The sequence below is a fragment of the Camelus ferus genome, chromosome 13 (genome assembly GCF_009834535.1).
Source record: "Camelus ferus isolate YT-003-E chromosome 13, BCGSAC_Cfer_1.0, whole genome shotgun sequence".
In the NCBI taxonomy this organism is placed as follows: domain Eukaryota; kingdom Metazoa; phylum Chordata; class Mammalia; order Artiodactyla; family Camelidae; genus Camelus; species Camelus ferus.
Window position 1 is genome coordinate 46,335,884 of NC_045708.1, and position 26,950 is coordinate 46,362,833.

Below are 26,950 nucleotides of genomic sequence, written 5' to 3' on the forward strand. Positions count from 1 at the left end.
TCTTTGAGGGAAGGGATTTTTCTCTATTTTGCTCACTGTTGAAGCTCCAGTGCCATTTGGTAGCTACTTGAATGCATATGCATATGGAATGCATATGGTAGCTATTGAATGCATAAATGAGGTAGGTATTTTTTTTTGCTCATTGAGACCTTGTTAGTGATGTCAGAAATAAGATGACTGGCCAGTGGCAGTGGAGAGGTGGGGAGATTAGGGTACAGATGCTTCTGAAAACAATTTTTGTAAAATTTAATACATATTCGTTGTGTTTTTCTCAGTTTACAGTTCTGATGTAATTGATAAACAGTGTGCCTCCCTGGCCTCTGATAATACAGATGACAAAGCTGTTATTATTCTAGTTCCTGTTAGACTTGGTGGAGAAAGGACCAATGCCGACTACTTAGATTTTGTAAAGGTATGAAATAAGAGCTAAAAACATTTTAAGGCAATGCCAGCTAATATGAAAAACAGTTTGCAGTCTTTTTTCTATTAAGTGGATAGTGATGATTTTATAGTTGTAGATTGTAAAGTTTGACATTAGAGATTTTAAATTTCAGTATTATAAGATCAGATGTGATTTGAAGAGTAAGATGTTCTATGACAAAATAAAAAGCCTTTTAATCTTTGCAGCTAATCGGGGGATACAGTGCAGCTATAATCATAATCTGTAATATGTCTACAGTTCCCGTTATCCTTATTTGTGATTTATAAAAGTATGTACCTTTGTTAATTCATAAAACCCTCATTAAACTATGTCTAGGTAATTATTGAAGTGAAATGAGTTTTTTATTTCTTCTGCGTTGTCTCCTATTTTGTTTCCTGTGCTGCCATAAGGGTCATAAGTAGGTAGAATACTTGTTTATAGACAGAAATGATGAAGATAGTATGAGGGGAAGTTCCAACTTTATTTTTTTCGTATTAACCAGTTAAAAAAAGTCTGTTCTATTTTAGAACAAAACCTGTGTAATTATGTTATCTTGTTGTCAAAAAACTTTTACATTTGAAATACTTCGTTTCTGGTTAAGAGTGTAATATTTGTATTATTTTCATAGTTTTAATAAAATCAAGTCCAGAGATGGAATTTCTCTTTGAATGGAGTGTTACGGCATATAGTAAATCTTGAAATAAAGTCTAGGTTTGTTCCTCATGTGAAGCATTAATCCCATATTGTGGTCCCTATGTATGTAGGTAGAACATATATTCTCACTACAGATTGTAATGATTCTAAAAATCTAGAGCAGTTATTTTCAATATGTGGTATATGGAAGTCTCCCAGCTGGTATATTGGCTTTTCCTAGTAGTTACTAAGATTTTACAGGCATACTTGGTACTAATAAATATCAGTACTATACCAATGACATAGGAATTCCCTAGGTAAAAGTGGGGTTTTGATTTCTAAATTTGGACTCTTTAATAGACTTATTAGTGGAAGGTGAGAAGTTATGAACCATTTCATCTAGTGACTCCACTGAGGGTTCTGAGACTTCTGGCATGTTGTCATGTGTCTGTTGGTTGTAACCTAATCATGGATTCCCTCTGCCTCCTCTACTACCATGCTGAGACAGAAGCTTGGGACTGACTCTTTTGCCAAACCCCTATTCCTGGTGAAATGGGCTGCAGATGACTTTGAGGCATGTTTCATCTGGTGAGGGCTTTGCTATTTAGTGGTATTGATAGTAGTTATCAATGGCAGGACTGCTTAATGCTCTTGAGTGATTCGTTGGAATCTGAATTATAGTGAAACAAACTACTGCTAACTGTTAAGGTGAGCCTTAGTACCTAGCATATAGGAGTTGCTCAACAAAATTCAACTCCATATTTGTGTAACACTTTCAATACAGATTTATCTCATTTTGCCCTCACAATAGTTGGGAACTGGATTGTCTTTATAAAACAGAAATGACAGAAATTAAGTGATATATTCAAGTTTAAATAGCAAACTGGTGACAGCGACCAGAACTTTCATTGTTTCTCATATTTTCCCCTAAAATATGGACTTTATAAAATGTAACATTTCTTTGAGCTTCTAATAATCTAATTTATGCTATAGTCCACCTTTAGAGTATTGACTATTGAGACATTTAAAATTTTCCATTATCAGGTAACAATGTCTGAAATGGCTGAGTAAAGTAGTTTTATGTTAGGTGTTATGCTTGGTCAGAGGGTTGGGTCAAAAGCCAAAATGCGAGCATGTAAAGAGTTATTCATTTAGAAGTGAAAAAATAGTGTCTCTGGTAGCCCTGAAAGAAGAATAATCTTCCTCTATTTCCTCTTCCATTTCCATTTACTTTTCTTCTCCTCCTTCTCCTGTCTCCCCACCTCCTTCCCCTCCACCTCCATCACCATCCCAGCCCCTCCCCTCCCACCTCTCTCCCCACTCTTCTTCCTCTTCCTTCTTTGTCAGCAGATTGTACATAATATTCTCTAAATTTCACCATTCAGTTCTTTTTTTTTTAATTTATTAATCAAGGTAATTCCACAGTATTTCAGAGATGGTACCATCCCCTGCTACATGCTGTAAGGAGAAAGAAATCTGGTGTGGTGCTTTATCAGCCCTTTGCACAGGAAGTTTATTCATTTATTTATTATTTTTTTTAAAGGGGGCCTGGAATGAGGAAAATCCAATATATTCTCTTTCTTCAGCAAGACAAATTAGGACTTTCCTTTTTGACTGATTACTTCAGTCTTATTTATTGCTTCATGGATACAGCTCAATCAATTCTCACCACTAGATAACTGTGAAAGAGCTTTTTTAGGAACTGAAAACTGTTTCAAGTTTCCAAAGATACAGCTTCTTATATGTAATGGCATTTTAGCTCTTAATCTGCTTCTAAGTGTTTATTGCTAAATCTGCTCTATTCTGTTGCAAAGGAAATATAGATGTCAGGAACCAAAGTCTTTCTTCCGTTCCCTGAAATCATTATTTTTCTGAGGAGGGTCAGTGATGATTCTTGCCATGTACTTTTTTCTTTCTTTTTTTTTTTTTTTTTTCTTGGCTGTGAGGGACTTAGAACTTTCACTTCCTCATGGGTCTCTACATCAGAAACATTGTATTTTAGCTGATCAGGTTTTCTCAGATTAAAGTAAGGCACTGTAATTGTGTTAGGGATTTTCATTTAGGGAGAAGGCAATAGAACAATAGAACTGTTAATGGAATGGTAACAATAGAATAATTATTATTATTATCAAGGTTTTTGCTATAATTTTATCTTTATTTTTTCTCTTAGCTCTAAAATTTTAACTTAATATGCCTTCTCTGTTTTATTTAGTTTTTTTTTTTCAGTTGCAGTTCTCCTTTCCAAAAAAACCTCTATGATGTTTTCACAAGACTGAAAATATACGAGATTGTTCTATTAGAGGGTTATTTATAGCAGTGAGAACCTGGAAACAACTTAAATATTTGTAATGGAGACTGTAAAGCATATTTTGTTATTTTCATAAAATAGAGTATTTTACAGCCATTAAGTATTATAATGTAGATCTATATTTATTGTCAGGAAAAGATGTTTATGAGGTAACAAGTGACAACATTTACAACAGCATATGTTGTATGATGCCATATATATAAAATTGTATTTGTAAATCTATATCTGAGTATATGTACTATAGACAGATGTCAAGAAGGTATTCCCCTAAATGTTAGTAACAATGAACTCATGAGTTTTGGGGTTTGGGGGAATTTTTTCTTCTTGATTTATTTCCTGTGTGTGTTTTTTCAGTGACCACATTATTTTTAAGAAAGTAATTAAGTTTAAATAAAACTCTGGTTTGTTTACTTGCTAAAGGAAAAAAAAAAGCATTTGTTCATATGTTCTTAATTTTTATATGTTCTAGATTTTGAAACATCCTCTCATTTAAGAGAAGGAAAGTTTAACTATTGTTTGATACTTTTGGGGTTTTATAACATATACTTTATCGTTATTAGTGTTTTCTAACATAATATGTGCTAAAATTAATGCAAGAACTACTGACAGGATATTAATTGTTTCCACTGAGCATGTTTTTAATTGACTCCACTCCATGGATATGTTTTTTAAAAAAGTATTAAATTATTTGGTCCAGCTTATATATAATTCTGCTTAGAATAGATGCTGAGGGAAATAATAAATGATTTACTGAGGTTATCACTGATATTTTATGATTGCTAAAATAAATTGGCTTTAAATACAATAATAATGATTATTTTTCTTGGATTAAATTGTTTTTGTTAGTCTTTATATTTATTCCAAATGAAGTTGCATAAAAATTTTGTCAAGTGAATGCAGTTGATTAAAAATGGTTTTTAGTTTGGGGTTCTAAGACTCAAGGTTCAATGAAAACAGTAACAATGTCTAATAAATTATTTCTAGCATTTCAAAAAGCCTTATGAAAATATTACATTGATCCCACCAAGGCTGTACTAGCCAACTGAAAGGCCAAATGTTTTATCTTTGGCAGGAATTTTATTGGCTTTCTGTAATTACATTGTTTACCTCTGTATCTGACACATAGTAGTTGTTTAATGTTGTTGAGTGACATGCTAATCAGAAGATTTAATTTAGTCGTGTTAATGTTGAGTGATTTAAAGAAAATGGAAGATAGTTTGGTAGACAAAAGGATTTCAGAACATGGGGGCAAATGTAATAAAAATAAAACTGGTGGTGAAAAATTTGGGAACTGCTACTATTAGTAATACAAAATTGGTTGTTTTGAATAATTACCATTTGTCTCTTGGCTCTAAATCTGAATTAATTTCTTTTGGCAGGGTATTTTAAGCCTTGAATATTGCGTAGGTATTATTGGTGGCAAGCCTAAACAGTCATATTACTTTGCTGGATTTCAAGGTTAGTGACATAGTGAAATATATTTCTTCACTGTTTTCTTTTAAAAGTTGGAAATTTAATATAGGATCATCTAGAAACAGGATGATTAACGGAGCAAAATGAGTACCTTATAAATTCATCAGTCCTACCATAGCCACTCATTTGTCATTTGGTCCACAACATAATTGGATTCTGTAAAAATGTATGTTTAATTTCTGTTATTGCATAAACAAGGCATAATTTATTGGCTTTACTAAACTTCAGAAGACATTGCTGCCACATTCTGGCAGTTGCTGTTTACATATTTACTTTTTACCAGTTTTAGTGGTGCTAGTTGATGATAAAATGACAAGCAATATGTTCTTCCTGTCAGGATAAAGTAGTGCGATACATTTTTCATATGCAAACTGTAGAATATAATTGTGTGTTTTTGAAAGTAATTTTATCACTAAAAATTAAATGACAGTCTCATCACTTTATAAAAATTCTGCTTATACAAGCATATTTGATTATGCAAAAGTTAATCTGTTCTGTGCAAACCTATGTTTCAGTCAATGAATATCAGTCTGGCAAGCTGTTACTCCCAGATTTTTTTCATCTATTCTACATAGAAATTGGATTGTAAGCAGTGTAATAATAAGGTGTTTTTTGAATTACTTGTCTTCTGTTTTGTCCTTGTAGATGACAGTTTGATTTACATGGATCCTCATTACTGCCAATCTTTTGTAGATGTCAGCATAAAGGATTTCCCTCTTGAGGTATTGTGGATAAAGAGCTGGTACTGTTTTCTTACCATTTGAAGCAAACTAATTGTTTAGAGATGTGCTCGGCAGCCATGCTTTTATGGTATTTCATTTACAAGTTAATAATAAATACTCTACTAATTTATAAAACCGTAATCCATGCAGTGGTCAAAGGTTAAATAATTTGTTGCTGAATTTTAATTTATAATACACTTTCTTCTTCATTTATCTTTGTCTCTAACCTGTTAAGATACCCTAGCCCCACTGAAATAAATGATCAAGCCTCCAAGTAATTTTGTACATATACAGCTGAACAGTACTGAAGAATTTAAAATATTAGGCATGTTTAAAAAAAGGAAGAAAGGGGGAAGAAAGAAAAATAAAGAAGATGATGGAGCTGGGTTAGAATGACAAAGTGATTGAAGGAGATTATCTGCTAAATTATCTTGCTTTAAATATAGTAATTAAGTCTTAGCCTCTAGTTAAGTTTTCATGAGCTTTAGTTGTGTTTCTAATATTTGTTTTAGCTTTGACTTCTTAAACTCTTCTTTTCCTTTATGTTAATCATTTCCTGATGCAGTATTTTAATTCAGAAAATTTTGAGAGTGTGCCAGTGAAACAAGTGGTTATTACATGATTTGGGTCCTTGTTTTCCCGGTTGATGCTTCTACAGACTTTTAAAATAATTTTAATCACTTGAGTGGCATGGATCACTAATTCTCAAGAGCTTGACAAGTTGGAAATGTGATTTAGTACTTTGTTTTAGTAATAGCTTGCTAGCTAATATTAATACCTAAAAAGTATTTAAGAGGTGAATCATGAAAATGGATAAACTGCAAGATTAAAAGCTGGTTCTAAAGGATGTATAATTTAGAATGTACTATAAAACAGCCTAGCATGTTTGTAGATTATTACCTCAAGTGAAGTACAAGCATCTTGAGGCCAGAGATTAGCTTTGCTTTCTACTTTCTTCCCTTATAGTATCTTGCATTTAAACCTTAATGACTATTTCTAGTTGACATTGATAATGTGGGAGGCACTGTAGAATTGTGCTGTGCGAACCACACTGTAACTCTCTTTCTGCTGCATTGTGGTCTTGTTGCACTGATTTCTATGTCTAAGTTTATTTCCAATGTATGTGTGTCAAATTGACTCCTTAAAAAAGTAGATACTTGAGATTCAGATGGAAATTTGTCCATAGTGTTCTAGTATTGTCTAAAACAGGCAAATTAAAAGATTATTAGTGTTGATTATTTTGGCTAATAGAAAGAGACTATTCCCCTGCTATTTTGAGAGATGCTACAAAGATGCCAGGTCAGTGAATATCCTGGTTATGTCTACATGATCGATGTTAGGAATGTTGCAGCTCATTGTTGGAAGACCTTGCAACACTTCACCAGTGAGTCAGTAAAAGCTTGAAGTGGGGTGTAGTGAGAGTGGAAAAGAAGAATTGATTTTAAGAGACTTTGTAAAGTAAAATTTGGTGAAATTAGGTAACTTCTTAAATGCACAGAAGCATTTATTCTTATTTATTGGGATACAAAGAAAGTGGTTTAAGATGGGCTTTAGCAGTTGGGGTATATTGAACTGTGGGTTCCCATTGTCAGTGGTTAGGACAGAGCAGAGTTTCAGTTGTTGGGATGAGAGGACTAGTGGATATACATTTTCTTATACATATTTATAATGTATGTGTGTGTGTATATGCATGTATGTATGTGTGTGTGTATATATATATATATTTAATAAGTTAAGATTTCTTAAACCAGAGACTGTTGCTTTGTTTATATATGATATACTTTCAGAATGACTGATTCTAACTCTTTACAAATACTGATGCTGTTACATTTTTTAGGTAATATTGTATTAACTTAATATCAATATTCTATTAATAAGCTAAGAAAAGCCTTATTAACAGCTATGTTAGTCTCTTCTGATTCCTGGGCCCCCAGTTCTAAGCTTTAGGTTTTAGGAGGTTCATGCAGTGGTGACTATTTTAATCTATCCTGGTAATTCAGAGGATAGTGGCGTTAAAGCTATTAGAATGATGTGATGTGATTAGATAGATGAGTGAATTCATCAGTGAAAGATGTACCCTTTATGAATTACACATGTGCACTGCAGTTAGTGGGAGGTGGTTTTTAGTAGGGGTGTATTCTCTGATTAATTATCTTAGGAAGCTTTATCTAAATCACCAAGAAAGCACACCTACACTTAAAGTATTTGTTTTAGTGTTCTTTGTATGTTTAGGTAATAGAATCCACTATTCCAGATAATAAGCCTAGAGCAGTGCCTAGCATTTAGTAGGTGCCTAATAACTAAATTTGTTGAGGCAGCAAACAAATAATGTATTAAAAAATGAAATAAATGGGAATTGAGTCATTGTGGCCCATTTTTTAGAAATTTCATTGTCACAGAAGTGTATCCAGTGAATACTTGCTAAAATGTGTTTTCTGTGAAGTAGACACTGCTATTTTTACCAATCATCAGAATTTTTAAATTAGAAATCTAAGTGCATAGCTCAGAGAATTATCACAAAGTGAACATAGCTGTGTAATGCCACTTGGAAAAATATTTTAAAGTCTAACATATCCTACAGTACACAGAAATAATTCTGAATTATAGATTGATGGTGGTTTGATTCTGGAGTCTTCTTAGGTGAACAAAAGAATATAACTTAAATGGTGTAAAATGCCTCTCCTGCAGTGTGAGTCCTAGTACTCATGTAGTGACACCCAATAGCAGTTTCAGTTTTCAGTCATCAAAGATTTATATCTGTGTTTCTATGAATAATTTAAAAAGTTCTTTGCAGGTTCCAAAACAACCATGATTAACTATTTAGTGTTTGTCATTATTATCTATGATGATTGAAGCAACACAGTGAAACAGCAATAAGCCTATTCTGGTTTAGTCTTAATGGTTCTTACATAAATACTTTAATCAATGCTTTAATATGATTTAGGGCACCCAGGTAGGTGAGTCTATTGGATCGTACAAACTTTGACCCCCCTTCCTTATCCCCAAGTAGCAAAAACTAAATAAACATTCCTTATTATTAGCTTTGAAAGGGTTGGACAAATTACATTTTTTAGATAACTTGTATGTAGAATAATTTTTTTTTTTTTGCAAATATGACCTAGATCTCACTATAAAGTAAGTGTTAACTAAGCATTTCATAAAAGTCATAATTTTGAAAGCACATTTGTTTGGTCTATGTTTACTAGCATGATGTTGGGCTTGAATTTATATGTGACTGAGTTATACGTAAGGGAAAGAAAGCAGCTTGAATGTACTCATTTTATATATCCTCTGATGATAATATGGGATATTAGTTGGATCACTAGCATGTAGGGGGCGAGAAAAGAGCGATTTTGATGGATTTACCATGAATATGAATATGAATGCCTATATTTTTCTGCATTTTCATAGTTTCAAGTTGAAATCCGTTAGTCTTAGGCATTAACTGTAGGGAAATTTTAAGTTCATGAGTTCAGATCCAGCCTAGATTATTTCTTGGTCTTGTTCTTTAATTCAAAAATACAAAATATACAATGAAGAATTCCCCATCTGCTCAGTTTTCTCCCTCTCCTGTAAACTTGTTAATTTTTGTATATCCTTATGCAAATATGAATACATATGAATATATATATTTATGGCCCTCCTTTTTTTACATAAACATCTTTTTTTATACATACAAAAAATGACAGTAGCATCCATGAGTTTTTATTAATGATGGGTATCTGAGCAGTCCAACAGTTAAAAAAATTTTTTTGTAAATAAAGTACTAGAATGTAGTGATGATGAAAAAAAGATTGGAATTATTAGCTTTATATTCTGCCCTTTTCCTACTTTTGCATTCTCTTTAAAGATCCCAGACTCTGCTAATAGTCACAGCGTATTAGCAAGAGCGGAGGGTCTAGAGCAGCCTCCACAGCCCGTTTATATCTTTGGCACTGTGACCGCTTGAGAAAAGTGAACTAAGGAACAGGAGGACTGGTAAGGAGGAGGGCAAGGACTATAGAATAGTTTTCACCTGTATCCTGTATGGGACTAAACAAGAACTGGAGGTAAAGCACAGGAGAAGAGTGGGTTGGGAAAATACGCATTATGCACTAATTGTGTCAATTGCTTAAACTCTCAAGTTGACCTCTTTTTGTATCCTTGTGGAACATTTTCATGAACTTGTGTATTTGTTTACAAAGTCTTGGTATTCTTATGAAAAGGTTTATAAATGTTAAAAACTTTAACCAGACTTAATTGCACTTTTATAGAAATGGCTAACTTGACATTCTATTCTAACTTCTAAACCAGTATTAGCATATTCATGTCTTTTTCAGAGATGCATTTTTTCCTCCCTTCTGCAAGTCGTAGAAATGCACGCCACTTTTGACACACTTGCTTTCTTTTGCAGAATGGCACTGATGTTGCGTAAGGTGGAGATTTGGTGAATTGATTATACACAATGTTGGCTCTCATGTTTTACAGCTTTGGAGATTGGAAAGGATCATCTGCATAGGATAGACTAAAACACCATTTGAAAGCATGTGTATAGTTTGGAGAAAAGCTAGAGAGCAAATTTTGAATTAAGTAATGTTTTTGTATATACTTAAGTCCATCGAATAAAACTAAATTAATCCTAAAGAACTTTTAAAATTGCAGACATTCCACTGCCCTTCTCCCAAAAAGATGTCATTTCGAAAAATGGATCCTAGCTGTACGGTAGGATTTTACTGTCGAAATGTTCAGGACTTCAAACGAGCTTCTGAAGAAATCACTAAGGTACTTTTATTTTAAATATTATAATAATATTTATAAACGACCTAATTCTTAATCGAGATAGCCTATCAGAAGACAAAAATGTATAAATTATGATACTTTAAAAATTTCCCCTTGAATGTTAATATTATTAGGGATATTGTGAACCAGAAAATACAACTATTTGGGGATTCCTGAGGCTAATGAAACCTTAACCTACTGACCAGTTGAAAGTATTGACTGCTCCACTAGGTGGCACTGTTGAAGTAAAAATCGCTGCAAACTTTAGCCATGTGCAAGCAATTAGGTTATATTTTATTTGAAGAGAATTTTAAAAGGGCAATACCTTAGGGGGTAGAAAAAAATTAATGAAGTATTTGATCAAGCCAAATTGCGCATTATTTCTTGTTAGTCCAAGTGCTTCTTTGATTTTTTTAAAGAGAAATGGTATTTTTGGATTTCTCAGAACTGCTTTAACAATGAGCTGTGTTGTTACCTTCCAATAAGCTTTATTAATCTGATCTGTTCTACTTATAGGATCTTTGAAATAGGTTTATTTAACTTCTCTTATTACCTTTAAACTTCTGCATTTTTCTGGTCCTTGAGTACTGCTAAAACATTTAGAGGGCTTTAAGGTCTGTCTATATTTAGTACTTTAGAAAATAAAAAAGATTACTTATTTAGGAAGTAAGCATAATTGAATAACTCTCTTTATTAGTATGAATAGTCATAGGTTATCCCTTTATAGTAAGTAAAACCAATACTAGAATCATTTTGGGGAATTTTCAACAAGCTCAGATATAATAGTATGCCTTATTACTGCTTTACTTCCAATTAATTTTATTCAGGAAAATGGACATAGTGGGTTGAAATTTTCTTTTTACAATGTAAGAATAGAATGAAAAAGTTAAATAGAAAGTTTCATATAAGCTTAAGTTTAGTTTACTTGACCTGCCATGTAAAAGAGGAAATTTAACAGGAACATGACAGAAAAATGAATGAGGAGAGGATAAAATGAGATATGTGAGAACCTTTCCTTATTCCTCATTTCTCACAGTTGTCTTTTCACTCTCCTCTTCAGCCTGAAAGTCCAAGCGAACATAAGAAAATATGTATGCTTCATTTTCCTCCTCTTTTATTACTTGAAATTAGTATATACATTTGTGTATTTCAGTTTGACAATTCTCTGTCTTTATTAAATATCATGTGTGTGCTAAAATACACAAACACAGATGATATTGTGATACAGGTTGATGTTGATGAACATTTTCCTTTAAAAAGTCCCATTTCTGTTTCCATTTGTTTATTTTCTACCTGGGTTAAAGTTAGTGTGTTTAGAACAATAAAATAGTCTACTTCTGTTTCTGAATGGAAACAAGCCAAATTATTACTACCAAATTGAAAAAAGTTCACAAGTCAGTTACATGTTGATATTTTCTGATTAAAAACATAGCTTTTGTGGTTTTTTATAGTAATAGTTATAGCTTTTACACTGGAAAGATAGTTAGGAATTATTGCTCTTGATGCATTCAAGTAATATGAAATATTAAAGCAAAGAGAAACCATATTGAAATACCATTTGGAAGTACTGAGAATTTTGCCAGAGTCAATTACCTTTGCTTTAATTGTACTGTTCTTAAGTTAATAGGTTTTTGTAGCAGGATCAAAAACTCACTTTATCAATTAATAACTTGATCATTTACTTTTGTTTGGAAGATTGTAAGTTAAGCGGTTTTCCTCCTTAAAAACTGAAATTGGCATTTGTAGTTAAACTGTTACTTTTTAAAAAAAATTAAAACATCTTAAATTATTTGTTTTTACGTAGGATAGATTTTCAGTTTTCTCATTTTGTAAATGAGGCCAGGTAGTCTAGATTCTCATGTTTAATTTGTAGTGCTATATGAATGGATATTCCCATGCTTATACTATATGATTTTTAAATGTTAATAAAAATTGTTTAATTAATTCAGTGTATAGCAGAGCTCAATCCAGCAAATATCTGAATAACTATCATGTTGAAAGAATAAAATGACCAAGCCATAATCCTTGCTTTTGCCCTCAAGTAGCATTTATAGTTCAGGAGGTAGAATAAGACAGATAAACATGTATTACATTGAATGTGATAAGCATCCATAGAGAAATAGAAATAAATTTATAGGGGAAGGAAGGGTGTTAAAATGAGAGAGAGATCATATCCAAGTCGAAGTTTTTTATTGTGATGGTGGTATTTAATATTGGCCCTAAAGTGCAGGCTTAATTTCTGTTGGCTCAGGGAGGTGGGTGAGTACTTGTTCAAGCAGAGGAAATACCAAGAGGAAAGGTATTGGAAAAGAAAAAAATAGAGCTTATCTAGAGAATGGCAAATAGTCCAATTTGTTAGGTGCCTTGGATACATATAGGGCAGGCTTTCTATCTTCTGACTGCCTGTATCAGAATCCCTAGAGGTATACCCATAAACAACACATACTGTTTTGTAAGTTCTTGAACTTTTCATTAATTATATATTGAGGTAAAAGTTTTTATATCCTTCTGCAGCTTGCTTTTTTCATTTGCTAGTGACTTAGAGATTTTAGCTGTTCATGTTGATTTAACTTATTCATTTAAACTGCTGAATAGTAGTACATTTTATAATATACTATATTTTTTTAATCTAAACTTTTAAAAAATTGAACTATAGTTGATGTATATTATGTAAATTACAAGTATACAATGTAGTGATTCACAACTTTAAAGGTTATACTCCATTTATGGTTATAAAATGTTGGCTACATTCTCCATGTTGTACAATTTATCCTTGTAGCTTATTTTATACCTAATAGTTTGTACCTTCTAATCCCCTACACCTCTACTGCCCCTCCCCTGTCCCTCTCCCCACTGGTAACCACTAGTTTGTTCTCTGTATCTGTGAATCTGCTCTTTTTTTTGTTCTATTCACTAGTTTGTTACTTTTTAGATTCCACATATAAGTGATATACAGTATTTGTCTTTCTCTGTCTGACTTACTTCTCTTAGCATAATGCCCTCCAACTCTATCATGTTACAGCAGATAGCAAAACTTTATTCTTATTTATGGCTGGGTAGTATTCCATATACCACATCTTCTTTATCCATTCATCTATTGATGGACACTTAGGTTGCTTCCATATCTCGGCAGTTGTAAATAGTACTGCCAAGAACACTGCGTTGCATGTATACTCAACATCAAAACACCAGACAACCTACAGTAGCCTCTTGGAAATGCCCTTCTGTTTCAAGGATTCTGTTGTTTTCCTGTTCCTGCAATTCTCTTCTCACAGATACGCTCATGGTTCCCTTCCTCACTTCTTTCAGGCTTTTGCTCAAACGTCACCTTTAAGGATTCCCTGGCCACCCTTTATACATTTGTTATTTCTCTCTTTCCTTGTTTTATTTTCCTCCTTAGCACATTCATGTAAGTACACACACACACACAAGTATGTGTATATACATGCTGTATCATATATAAACACATTATGCTCATTTAATACATTTGTCATATTTCTACTCCACTGGAATGTAATCTCGATAAAGGCAGGGATGTTTGTTGGTTTTGTATATTATTGTGTCTCCAGTGCCTAGAAATGCCTGTCACATTGTAGGACTTCAATAAATATTTGTTGAATGAAGGAATGAATTAAAGAGACTGTCTAAGTTTGTCTTACTTATAAATTAGCAAGGAGCACGGTGATTGAATTAATGTAGCAAATCCAGGATACTTTCACCTATTTCTTCTATTGTATTTACCTTGAATTGCTGTGTGCTTTATCTTCCTTTATAATAGTCTATTATGACATAACTCAAATATGTTGGAGCCAAAAATTAATCTTCATTCTTATCAAAGTAATACATACACATATCTTAAAAAGTAAAATTGCAGTAAGTCTTATGCTGAAAAACAGGAATCCTTTGCTGTGTTACTCCTCAGTCCAGAGTGCCTCCTCAGACATAGTTTCTTTAGGTTTTTACCCTGACATTTCTAATGCTTAAGATTTTTATGCTTATTCTGCCATTTCTTGAATTTGTCTGTTTTAGATATTATTTCCATTATGTATTAGTTCGATCTTACCACATTTGAGGATTAGCTCTCTTCTCATACCCGTTCACCCCATTTCTCAGTGTCCTCCTGCAGAGTTTGGGTAAATTACTACTCAGTGTTTACGTTAATATACCTCCATAGTGTTGTTCACTCATCCCATAGTGTGCTATGCTTACATTTCTTTTTCCTCTAACCTTTATTTTCTTGGAGTTAATGCTACCTCTCCCCTTTTTATTTCCTTAGTTTTCTTTGTACCTACTGATATTTTTCTAAATTTTCACCACCATTTTCATTGTCAGATACCGAGCAGCAAATTTTTCATGAATATAAATATAAGAAAATCTGTCCTTTTTCTTCTTTCCTTCCTTTTCTGGAGACTTTGCTCTCTCAGTTTTCTGTTTGCTCCAGTCTTCACTGTTCCCGAGACCTAATGCAGAATCGTCCATTTGGAACTTCCTCATGCTACTTTTCTGAATTGGATCCCCTGTCATCTGAATCTCTGCTTAGTTTATTCCCTTTTGCTGAAGCATAGTTTCTAGTACCTTCCTAAGAAAAGGATGCACAGATGATAAAGTTTTTGAATTCTTGCATGTCTGACCATCTTTATCTTTTAGTTTATCGATAATTTAACAGTATAGAATTCGATGTTGAAAATAATTCCCCCCACCCCCAAACTTCAGAGACATTGCTCTGCTCCCTTCTAGCATTTAGTGTTGCTGTTGAGAAGTTTAATGCCATTCTGAATTCTTTCCCTCTGAATGTAAACATTTTTCTCTTTGAAAGTTTTCGGGTTTGAACTTTTATTGCTTCATCTCATTGCTGTGTATCCTTGGCCACATTGCTTAACCTCTCTGTACATCAGTTTTCTCATGGAATGAAAATAATAAGAGCTGCCTCTCTCTGCAGCATCATTATGAAGACTAAAGGATTATGAGATTAGTGCTGAGTTTATAGTAGGCACTATATAACTTGATAGCTATTATTATTTATTCCTAGTATTATGAAATTTCATTATGTGTCTGGTTTGCATTCTTTTTCCTTGATTGTCCTATTTCCTTCCATTCTGAGAAGTTTTCTTAAAATTAAAAAAATATTATTTCCTCTCTTTTGTTTTCTTCATTCTTTCTTTCTGGAATTCTTACTATACAGTTGTTGGATCATCTGAATTGCTTCTCTAATTTTCCTGTATTTTTTCCTTGTATTTTCCATGTCTTTATCTTTTTGTATTAGGATAGATTCTCCACTCTAGCTTCTAACTCTTCTATTGTTCTCAAATTTCAATTGTGATATTTACATTTCTAGGAGTTACTTATGTTTTTATCATTTTTCATAGCATTCTTTCTTTTTTTTTTTTTTTATGGATGTATTCACTCCTGTTCTCCCCAAGGAAAATAATAATTTTGAAATTTTCTTTCATTTCTTTTGCTTTTTATGTTCCTTAGGGATCCTTTTTATCTTTTGTTTTGTTTCTGTTTTTTGTTTTAATCTTCCAGTTTTCTGTTTGATGCTTCCCCCCAAATGACTGGTGATTGTCTGTGTCTGTTTGTACTTAAGAGCGGGGCACTAAAGAGCTAGTGGAAGTTCTGTGTGTTTGAGTATGGCTTCGTAGCTGGTGACTTTTGTACCAGGGTGATTGGGTGATGAGCCTTCCTTTTTACTAGGTGACCCCTAAATGTTACTAAGCTGTAATCTTTTCTCTAGAGTCGTTTTATTTTTTCAAAGTACTGCCATCTCTGTGCAATGTACACTGCCTGCTGATGCTCCAGGAGCAGGAAGTGTGAAGGATGCTGAGGGCCTTACAGTTTAGTATTTTAGACTGTCACTTATTCCCTCAGCTTTTGGAGTCATCACTGTGCCTGGCATATTAGAGTCCATATCTGTATTTGATTTTTCTAATGAATAAATCTTGATATTTTTGTGTTTGGATGGCCAGTGGGGAGCAAAGAGGGGTATTGCTTGTGAGGAGGGACCTGGGAAATGAGGCTTATATATAAGCTTTTAATCAGCTTCATTGTTTTCAGTTTAGTGTCTCATCCCTGTTTCTGCACCTTTATGTACTGTTCCTCTCCAAGTTCTCTAAGAGCAAGGGTGAACTTGCTCACCTCTCGTAGGTATCTTGCCAACACATCTCCTTCCCAGCCACTGAACTCACATTGTATCTGCTCTGCTGTCTGATGTAGATTATTTTATCTTGTCTCATAACCTCCTTTTCCTCCTTTTCTTTTCACTTGTTCTCAGCCGAATGATTATTATCAAATGAAATACTCCTATTCAATGATAAACTTACCACCATATAATAATGCTAATGTTTGAAGCCAGAGAATGTCGAATAAAAATGTCTTAGGTAATTAATCGTTTAATCAATACAGGAAAAAATGTTTGCACATGGCCAGTTGTCCTCTAGCTATGGAACAAATTTATATTACAGCCACTGAATCCTTGAAATCCAACATATGTTAGAGCTTAAATTCAATGCAAAGCTAACATTTCTTGAGTCCTTACCCCTATATCAGATACTGTGCTAAATAAGCACTTTATATACATTATTTTATTTAATCTACACAAACCTTCTGAGGTAGGCACTGTTATCTCCATTGTACAGATGAGGAATCTTATACTGAGAGAGGTTCAGTCATTTTCACAAAGGTTCCCAACTAAGAAATGGTAGTTTAGACCTCAGACGTTTTAACTTGGGAGTCTGTACTCATAAGTCCTGTTCTGTGCAGTCTTCTGCTTATGCTTCAATCCACGGTCTGGACAGTTGACTGTCTGATCTTTATTTCAGGTAATGGCGAACTGATTATTTTCCTTAGAAGTCTCTTCAGTTTCAGTTTTTGGACAGAGCTTTATTGTTTAAAAAAAAAAAAAAGCTTTTCTTATATTGACTTGAAATCAGCCTCCATGTAACTTTTCTTTCTTAGTCTCATAGAGTCAGAAAATAAGTTTGCTTCCTCTTCTAGCACAAACGTTCCCCTTTCCTCCAGTGGTACACAGTTTCCCATACCCATTGCTATTTTGGTAAATGTCTTTTTGTAAACACTTTAGTGTTTCAGGTTTATGTTCATGATGATATTTCCCCTCCTTCTAGTTCTATATTCTTCATGTGAAACTGAGGGATATTTTTCCTTCATAGGTCTTTTTTACTTCTGAGATTTAATGATAGGAGCTCTTGATTTCTTTTAACATCTTCAGGGACTTATTTAGTTGGGAAGATATGAAATGGATATTAAAGACAAATGACTATAAAAGAATGTATTTAATGATCTAATATTAAATAAATGCCTGAAGTCTAATATAATAATGACAACAGCAAACATGATAGACGCCAGGTGATCCTCAGTACTTTACATATATTAGATGATTTAATCCTCATAACAGCTGTGAGGTAGATACTATCGATACTGATACTTTATAGCTTAGGAAAATGAGGCAGTCTGGTTAAGTAACTTGCCCAGCGTCACATAGTTTGTAAGTATCAGCCAAGTTTTGAACTGCAACTGTCTAAGGTCCATAGTCCATGTTTGTAATACTTACACCATACTTGACAAATCTGTAGGACTTTGGAGAAAGGTGTAATCATTGTGGACTGAGATACTTATCAGTGGAACTTGTGCTGGAATTTTAAGGTCTGACAGAGTTTGTACAATCTGAAGGGAAGTATGAAGGACAGCTGGGTGATAGAAACATCGTGAGCAGAAACAGCAAGGTAGAATGTTATGGGATGTTTATGCTGGAATGTTTAAGGGAACAGTGAAGCCAAATCGCTTGTTCATGTGACTAAGAAGGGCCTGTGCGATCTGGCTCTTGTGTTCCACTTTCCTCTTTTCTTCTACCCTTAACCACACTGGCTTCCTTTCTGTCTTGGACATGCTAAGTGTGCTGGCGTCCCACGTCCTTTGTGCTCGCTGGGTTTTCTGCCTGGAGCAGCTCTTCTCCCAGAACATTTATGTCTGACTCCCTATTGTCATTCAGCTCTCAGCTTGGCCTTTTCTGACCACAGAACCTACAAAAGCCTTTCAGTCCTTCCTCACCACATTACCCTGTTTTATTTTTTATCATAGCACTCCTCTCTGAATGGTGTGTAAATACCACTGGTTACCTGTTTAATATCCATCTCTCCTTTTTTGTCAAGAGAATCCTGATTTTGTCTGAGGTGACAATGTGCCCACCCAAATACTCATTTTCTTAGTGTGCCTTGTATTTAAGTACAGTTTGGCCAGTGAAATATAAGTGACTGTGTGCTGGGAGTGTCTGGGAGGCTTTTGCTCTCGGATGAAGTAGGCTATGGGTGCAGTGCTGCCACCCTGCTTAAATTCACCTGCCGCCGCCTTGAATGCTGATTCAACACCTGGAGGAGACTCAGCAGTCCATGTGATCATGAGGGGAAGGCCAAGGGAATTACAGAAACTGATCATCATCAGTTAACCAAAGCTAGCCACGTCAGACTTTTTGTTGTGTGGAAAAACAATTCCCGTTACTCAGAGCCATTGCTAATGGTTGTTTTTTATTTTATTTTTCTTATTTGGTGACAAAAACATTCCTAACTTATATAAATGATGTTACCAATGATAGTAATAGAGAAGTCTGGAAGGGAGCTAATTTGGGGAGGGAGAAATGATCATTTTATTTTGGAAGGATCAATTTGAGTTGATAGTGCAACGTCTCCACTTACTGTTAGGGGTGGTATAGTATAAAGGTTATATGGAACCAGACTGCTTAAGCCTATGTCTTGGCTCTGTCAGTTACTAGCTGTGTGGCCTTGTACAGGTCCCCTAGCCACTCAACATTTCAGTTACCTTATCCATAAAACATGAATGACAAGAAAGCCTAACAGACAAAATGGTTGAAACTGAGAGTGGCTAATATTTTTAAGAGAGAGGATTTAGAATATACAGAGAAGGTAAAGGATCCATAATTGATTAATATCTGTACTTTGGAATGCAGGAAGAAGTGGGCTCAAAGAAAGAGGTAAAGAAAAAATAATTCAGAAAATACAAGGAGAAAAGTAAAATATTATAGAAATCAAGGAAAGTGAATATTTTAAGGAAGAAATGCTCAGCAATGCTGATTGCTGTAGAAATATAAAGAGAATAGAAACTGATAAAAGGCCTTTTTACTTGAGGACTAGAAGAGTATTTTCAGTAATATAGTAAGGGCTAAAAGTTCAGTTACAAGGATTTAAGATTGAGTAATGAGGAGCGACTAGTGGAGTCAGCATCACGTGCACATTTAACTTACTTCAGTTCAGTGACATGAACTGTAATAAAAAAACAAGAATATTTGTCCATGTGTACTCTTTATTATATAATGTACATTGCTATATACTATACTGTATTGTACAATTTATACAGGTTACTGAACAGGGTTGTATACACAGAACTAGGCATTAACACCTTTTAAGCAATGAAAGGCTTTTTGTAGGTAATTTTGACTGTATTGATTTTGTCTATATTTGATTTTCACATTAAGGGCTGACTTTAGAACGTAACCCCTACACATGTAGCTCCACTGTGGTCAGTAGAGACCACACAGGTGTGTAGGCTGCTGTGCATGGGGCCTGATTGGACGTGTCTGGTGGCAGAGGTAGTGGGAACAGTTGTGGCTGGGGAGAAGCATCCATCTCCTGGTTCTCCTTCTGTTCCTACTCACAATTGCCAGCTTTTATGATGGAAGAAATTGCTTCATTTCTGCCCTCCAGATTTTTCCTTTGTAAATTCTGAAAACTGTTTACTTAGCACATAGGAAAAATGATATAAAATATTTGACCTCTTGAAAAGATATGTTTTGCCTTTTAGATAATAAATCTGCTTCAGTTTATCTTTAGATATCTTAGTAAAACAGAACAGAGGACTTGCCCCCTATAACTTCCTCCAAAGTTATTGTTGAGGAAACTATGGAAACTCCTTTTGAAAAGGAACTATGAAATAGTAAATTCAACTGTCTTAAATTAAAAAAAAAAAATTGGTTTTCTCCTAACTGTACAGAAAGTACGTTGGAAAGTTTAGAAAATAGAAGTGAAAAAAAATCACCAAGTCTTTCATTCAGAGACAACCGTTAATATTTTGTTGCATTTCCTTCTAGTCTTTTAAAAGTACACGTTTAAAATTATGTTCACAAAACTGAGATTAAATTTTATATATCATGCTGTATTCTGTTTTTCCTTTAAATATTATATAATAAATACTTCCCCAAGTTATTAAATAACTTCTATTATCTTTATTTTGTGTAGTATCTCAATTGATATAATACCCCAAGTCATATAGTTAACTTAATTTGGAATTTTTTAAATGTAGACTTTATATTACCCATTGCAGAGGGGCTTTAAAAGGTTTTGACGGTGTGTCCTGTTTTGTAGTATTAAAAACTAAACTTTTCATTTCTAATAGAAGTTCAAATCAGTGCTTTTTCTTTAAAACATGTGAAAATTTCTTGATATGATGCTTAGAGCTATAAAAAGCATTTAAAGGCATGTTGGTAAGTCAGCAGCCCAATGATTCATTATCAGTTTCTCTCCCTTTGTTGTTGGTGCTATTGTTGTGTCATCTTGGGAAAGCAATTTAAATTCTTTGGGTCTCAGTTTTCCCATTTATAAAATAAGAATGAGCTAGATAACTTAAGTCTCCTTTGGTATTCCCATTCTTATTTGTCCTAAATTTACTTCTTCCCTGTCATGTCATAGTTATGTGATGATAGGTTATCACTTACATTACCCACCTCAATTGTGTATGTGTGTGTGTGCGCGTGTGTGTGTGTGTGTGTGTGTGTGTGTGTGTATGTGGGATCATACAGTATGTAGCCTTTTCAGATTGGCTTCTTTCACTTGGTAATAAGCACTTAAGTTTCCTCCATGTCTGTTCATGACTTGATAGCTCATTTTGCTTACTGCTGAGCAATTGTCTCTTGTCTGGCTGTACCACAGCTTATCCATTCACCTACGAAGAAAATCTTTGTTGTTTCCAAGTTTTCACAGTTATGACTAAAGCTGCCAAAAACATTTGTGTGCAAGTGTTTGTGTGGACATAACTTTTCAACTCAGTTGAGTAAACCTTTAATATATTTTTCATCTCACAATCTTTAAAAATATCTAAAGTAAACTTAGAAAAGTAAGGAAATGGTAATTCTCAAAGCCTGAATCAATAAATATGCATAAGGAGGCCTTACATTGCAGGTGGGTTTGCAAAAAGTAGGTGCATTTTACAATTAAAGGATTGAGAGTTTCTTTCTAACATTTTGCCTTGGGGCACAGATTTGGATCTTAGTTGATGAACAACTAATAAACCTAAATGTCTTATTTCTTGAGTTTGAAAGAAAGATTGAAGAGATGATAATGTTAGCTCTGCTATGTTGAGTTGAAAACGATACAGTGATACCTGCCCACTGGACTTTTACAGTGATAATAATTAAATTAATATAAAACAATAACAGTTTTGGACTGTATTTCAGCCACTGGCTGGAGGTGAAAGATGAGTGATCAGATGCCAGCCCCCTCTTCTCTTATTTATCATTTCATGTTTTTGCCCATCTGTCTCCCTTTTTTTTTTATAGAATGTAAGTAAAATAAATTTCAGAAGTATAAAAATTAGAAACACAATGTGAATTCTAGGATCAGATTTTCATCACATCTAGTTTTTTTAAGTACTTGATTATTTTTAAATGGTTCATTTCTATTCATTTAGGAAATGTATTTCATATTAACTGTCTCATTGGAATATTTTTAACTTAACATTGTGTCTGTATCCTAGGGCTACATTTTTATCTTAGCCATGTTTCAAGAGAATCTATAAATGTATATATAAGAATTTGATGGTCCTTCAGTTGAGTATTGACATTTGGGAGAATTTAGTTTTTACTCCATACATTATCCTTTAAAAACATTGTATTTAATTGATCATGATTATTGATGTTTCAGTACTGTTGATACTTTTTTCAACACTCTTTGTAACTCACATTAACTTTTCAGAATCCTTAAAAGTCCTGGTTACCTATAGAAACATTTATTTCTAGAAAAACATCATTCAGAATTTTTATTCACTTTTAAATGAAAATCATTTTCATGTTCTAATAGACTTTAACAGAAAGATTTAAATGGTTTAGAATGGGTTGTTGGCTTGTCAATAAACCCCAAATTGACAGAGGTTATATAAAGGTTGTCAGTGTTCCCACAAAATTCCAGGTATTACTTATTTTACTTCCAAATTATGTAATGTACCTTTAGAAGGTAATATGTAAAGTATGGATTATTACTGTGTATTAGACCACTGTTTTTCATGTTGACTAGATTATTCCAGAAATATTTTTTTCAAATATAGGCATCTTTGAAAAGACTAAACTTAAATTTAAAAAATAACTTATTTTTTTTGGTCATTTTAGCATTTCTCTGAGGTAAGGAGATTGGATATCTTCTGCCCAGTTTTATAGGTTAGAGTGATTTGTCCAAGGGTGCATCAAAGTAGGTTTGTAGAATGGAGATTAGAATGGATCTTCTGACTTAGTTTAATTTTTTTTTCTGTTATGGCACCAATCTTCCACCATATTTTTACTGTAATCAGTGATAACATTTTGTTTCATTGTCTATCACCACCAAAAGAAGATAAATCTTAACTCATTAGTAAGCCTTCAGACTAACGTGACCAGAAGACTTTACTTTGGGGAGTTTTGGGTAGGAATGCTAATATGCTTAATTTTTGATGATCTAATCTTAATGGGGAAGCAGGTATTTAGTTATAAATAAACTATCCAGTGCTGATAACTTTTGTTTTTTTAGCCGGAGCAGTGAAGCAGTAGCACTGGATAGAAATAAATGAGAGAAGCTAACAAGAGAGATTCAGGGCTAAAACATTAGGTTTCATTATATAGACCTGCTGTGCACTATTGCCTCCAATAAGGGATTCTTCTGTACTTTCTGTTACAGATGCTGAAAATTTCTTCTAAGGAGAAATATCCCTTATTTACTTTTGTAAATGGTCATTCCAGAGACTATGATTTTACATCTACTACAACCAATGAAGAAGACCTTTTCTCAGAGGATGAAAAGGAAAGATTAAAACGATTTAGTACAGAAGAGTTTGTCTTGCTTTAAAGACTAGCACATTTGTGCTTGATGAGAAGAAATCCTTTGAAGGAGGAAATACGAAGAGAAACAAGTCTACTTGAAACTGGTTTATTTTCACAAATATCTTAATTTTATATGTTCTTTAAAAAAAGAACATTTGAAAATATACAAGTTTTAAAGATATTTTTCTGAAAGAGAAATGACTTAGTGAATCTTGATTTCTAATAAATATCAAGTGATTCTGGCTGCATTCCTGTTTCCCTGAGATATACTAATGATAACTCTACCTTAACTGCAAGTCTTCCAGTCCTCAAATTCTTCTACTTGAGTCCACTATCCTCTTAAAGGTTTTGTGATGTTGGCCCTCAAATTGGGATCACCATATAGTTTCAAAAGCTCAAGTTTATACTAATGACCAGAAGACCAGAGAATGAATCTTCAACACTGCCTAAGCTGCTCAATATTAATGCAACCAAACCAAAGGATGCTTTTGGATATATCTTGATATATTAAATAGTAATTTTTAGCTGTGATATGAATCAATTATATAAGCAGAATTTTGAGTTAAGGTAATACTTAGCAATATGATTTTGTAATGGCTCCTCATTTTGCTTGCCATGGAGTCTTCTCTGAGGATTGAATATAAAGTATTGGTATTCCCCCCAAATTTAAAAATTATGTTATTAATAATAACCAATCAGACAGATAAAAGCAAAATTATATTTCCTATCTCAAAAATGAAATTTTATAGAAACTCTACTCATTATGCAGTTTTTAAATCTAAAGATAAGTACCAAGAAAGATATCAATAGATATGCCTCTATGTGATTTTTGCTATTTGTATAAATCAGTGTAATGTGTTTAGAAGCTGAGGCCATCTATAAGGTGAATCTGCCTTAAGTGTATTAAAGGCAAATTTGTGATATAAAAGTGTAAGAGTTATTATTGAACCAAGATTATAAAATAAGTACTTTAATAAAGATATAAGAACATAAAATGCCTTTGTTTTAGTTTTGATGGGATTATTTTAATCCTTTCATTTGAAAAATCATTATCTTAAATGAATTCCGCTTATTTATAATGAAGGCAAATAATATTATTGCTCTGAAAGCAAAATATTAACTTATTTTATGAAGCTTCCATGTTTCAATGTGGAAAGGTGACTTATAAAGACATAAAATTGTGTATCATTTAAAGCCATTGATTTTTTTTTTCCCCATCAGAGAGCCTATTTGTTAAGTTTAGAGTTGCATGCAAAACTGAAACAGGGTGGGCAGATTGCTTTGGTGTACCTGATGAGAGAAATCAGGTTTGGCATTTCTCAGTGAGGATGGTTTACTGAATTGAAAAAATAGTCAGAAATCTAAAATTTTCCTTTACCCTAGATAAAATCTGGACAAATTAAGGCCAGTACTGATTTTCCTAGAATGCCAAAGCAGTACAGGAACAAGAAGCCAGTAGTGTGCCTGATTTTATACACTGCAGTTCCCTCATCTAAATTATTGCAATTGGTATTCCTACACACCTGCAGTAGTGACAGGATTCTACAACAAAGGCATCAAATGCGAGTACCGTATCTTCAAGTGAATCAGACCTGATTGTAAGTGTTCTCTTACAAGAGCTATATACAAGCTTAGAATTACGGGATAGCATTTTGTTATTTTCTCAGCACATTTGGGGATCATTTTAAAGTAGGATTTTGGAATGAGACAAAAATTACATCTGGACAAACTTGAGGTGAGAGGAGGCAGAAACTTCCTTTACATTGAATTATATTGGAAATACTCAGAATATTGTACAGACAAGGCAACCCTTACAAGACAGTCATCCCCATGACTGAGAGTAAATGGCTTAGAATCAGAAATTATCAGGAATAATAGGCATAGGAAAAGTATTCAGTAATATATATGAATGAATGCATGCATTCATGAAAATTGAGAGAGAGACTGATGAATTTATCTTGCCTGTTAATAATAAAAAATCAGCTTGAGCTGAGGACCAGCCGAAAGTTGTACTAATCTTTTATTGGAAAGGCAACAACAAAATTATATTGTTAGATTTAGAATAGAGGTTTCAGGCTTTGTTTTGAACACAGATTTCATTTCAAGTTCTGAAAGCCAGTAAACTCAGTCAGTAAAGCTACTGGATTATCATTGTCAGCCTGGAATGGAGGAAAGTAAAAAAGGACAAGAGTCTAAGATGGATGTTCTGTTAGAATTATGATAGAAGGGTCCTCCACGTGGACATCAATATTAAGGTACTAGATTTCACCATTAACATTTCAGAAGTGAATTTTTAAAATTTTTGATGTGACTTTTTGGTGGTGAAGATTTCTTTTCTCTCTTCTTCATAAGATTTGACACTTTGAATCCCCTTTTGTAGATGCGTTAACCACCAGCAGGCAATCTTGAGAGTCATCATTCGCTGAATGATTGAAAGAAAAGATCCTTTATAGTGTAAGTCTATCCAAAAGAATTTCCCTGAGGTATCCATTTTTCTGTTTTTACATTAAACCAACCCCATTAAATTAGTATTAGTAAGAAGACAACTAACTTCAGAGGATTAAAAACTTAGGTCACCTCTCTGTTCTGTTAACCTTAGGATTTAACACTGTCCAAGGGCAAACATACCTAAAAGTATGTATGTTAATTTCATCTAATTTTTAGAAGAATGGTGACAAAACAGCAAAAATGACTTATCGGTGTAATCTGTCCAGTTATAGGTCAGAAATCCTACTTTTTAGAGATCTCTAGTTCGTTTCTATTATTCCACATCAGAAAGCTCTGCATTTCTGGTCAAATCGTACTAATCAAGCCTTTTTTTCTTTTTCTTCTTTTTCCCTGCTAATTTCTTTGCTATGAGGAGAAAGTTTTATTTTCATGGTTTATCACAGGTCACTTTCAGTAGCTTGCATTGTACATCTCAGGCTTAACTATATTTTCATTCACAACCATAAAAACACTATAAAAGATTTTCCAAAAACAAGACACGATAGGAAGAACAGATAATGAAAAAACGTTTTGAAAATATTAAATCACTATATGAATTTCTATTGAAACAGACATAAGATAAGGAGGAGACTGAGAATTTAAAAGAATGGTGAACTCGTAGCAAGATATCCAGAATATATTGATAGAGGCAATTTCTTCAAAAGGATAATGGATTATTATTTTCTATAAAAGGAAGAGCAGATGTCTTTCAAAAAATTTTAAGAGAATAAATACTTAGCCTGTGATACTTATTATAGCCTCAGTATTGTCAATCAACCACAATTTAATAGTACTATATTCACTTGAGCATTTAGACTGAATATCTTGAGATGCTGAATTGAAAAGGTGAAACTTCAGACCAGGAAAAATTGGAAACATCCTATTGATTCTAAAATATAAATTTTACATCATTTTATAGTTTGAATCTTAAGTCAGTTTAGAAATCTTAAGCATTTTTGTGTGGTTTTCATGGTTATATAAAGGCTTTCTCCTTGCCTATAAACTTTGGAAAATATTATATTTAGAGTCGGTATTGCAGACGCATTTTTGAATTAGCATTT

The 26,950-nt window shown here is 33.4% G+C and overlaps 1 protein-coding gene across 4 annotated transcripts in view; it reads left to right on the forward strand.

The window, feature by feature from the left end:
- The window catches only part of ATG4C (autophagy related 4C cysteine peptidase), a 70,358-nt gene extending 45,961 nt beyond the window's left edge, over nt 1–24,397 (forward strand). For all 4 annotated transcript variants that reach the window (XM_032494459.1, XM_006181282.3, XM_032494460.1 and 1 more), the window contains 5 exons: nt 276–412; nt 4,742–4,820; nt 5,481–5,557; nt 10,199–10,318; nt 23,260–24,397. In XM_032494459.1, coding sequence (XP_032350350.1) covers nt 276–412; nt 4,742–4,820; nt 5,481–5,557; nt 10,199–10,318; nt 23,260–23,427 — 581 coding nt within the window. In that variant the 3' untranslated portion in view covers nt 23,428–24,397. The remainder of the gene's footprint in view (nt 1–275; nt 413–4,741; nt 4,821–5,480; nt 5,558–10,198; nt 10,319–23,259) is intronic.
- Nucleotides 24,398–26,950: the final 2,553 nt, after the last annotated feature.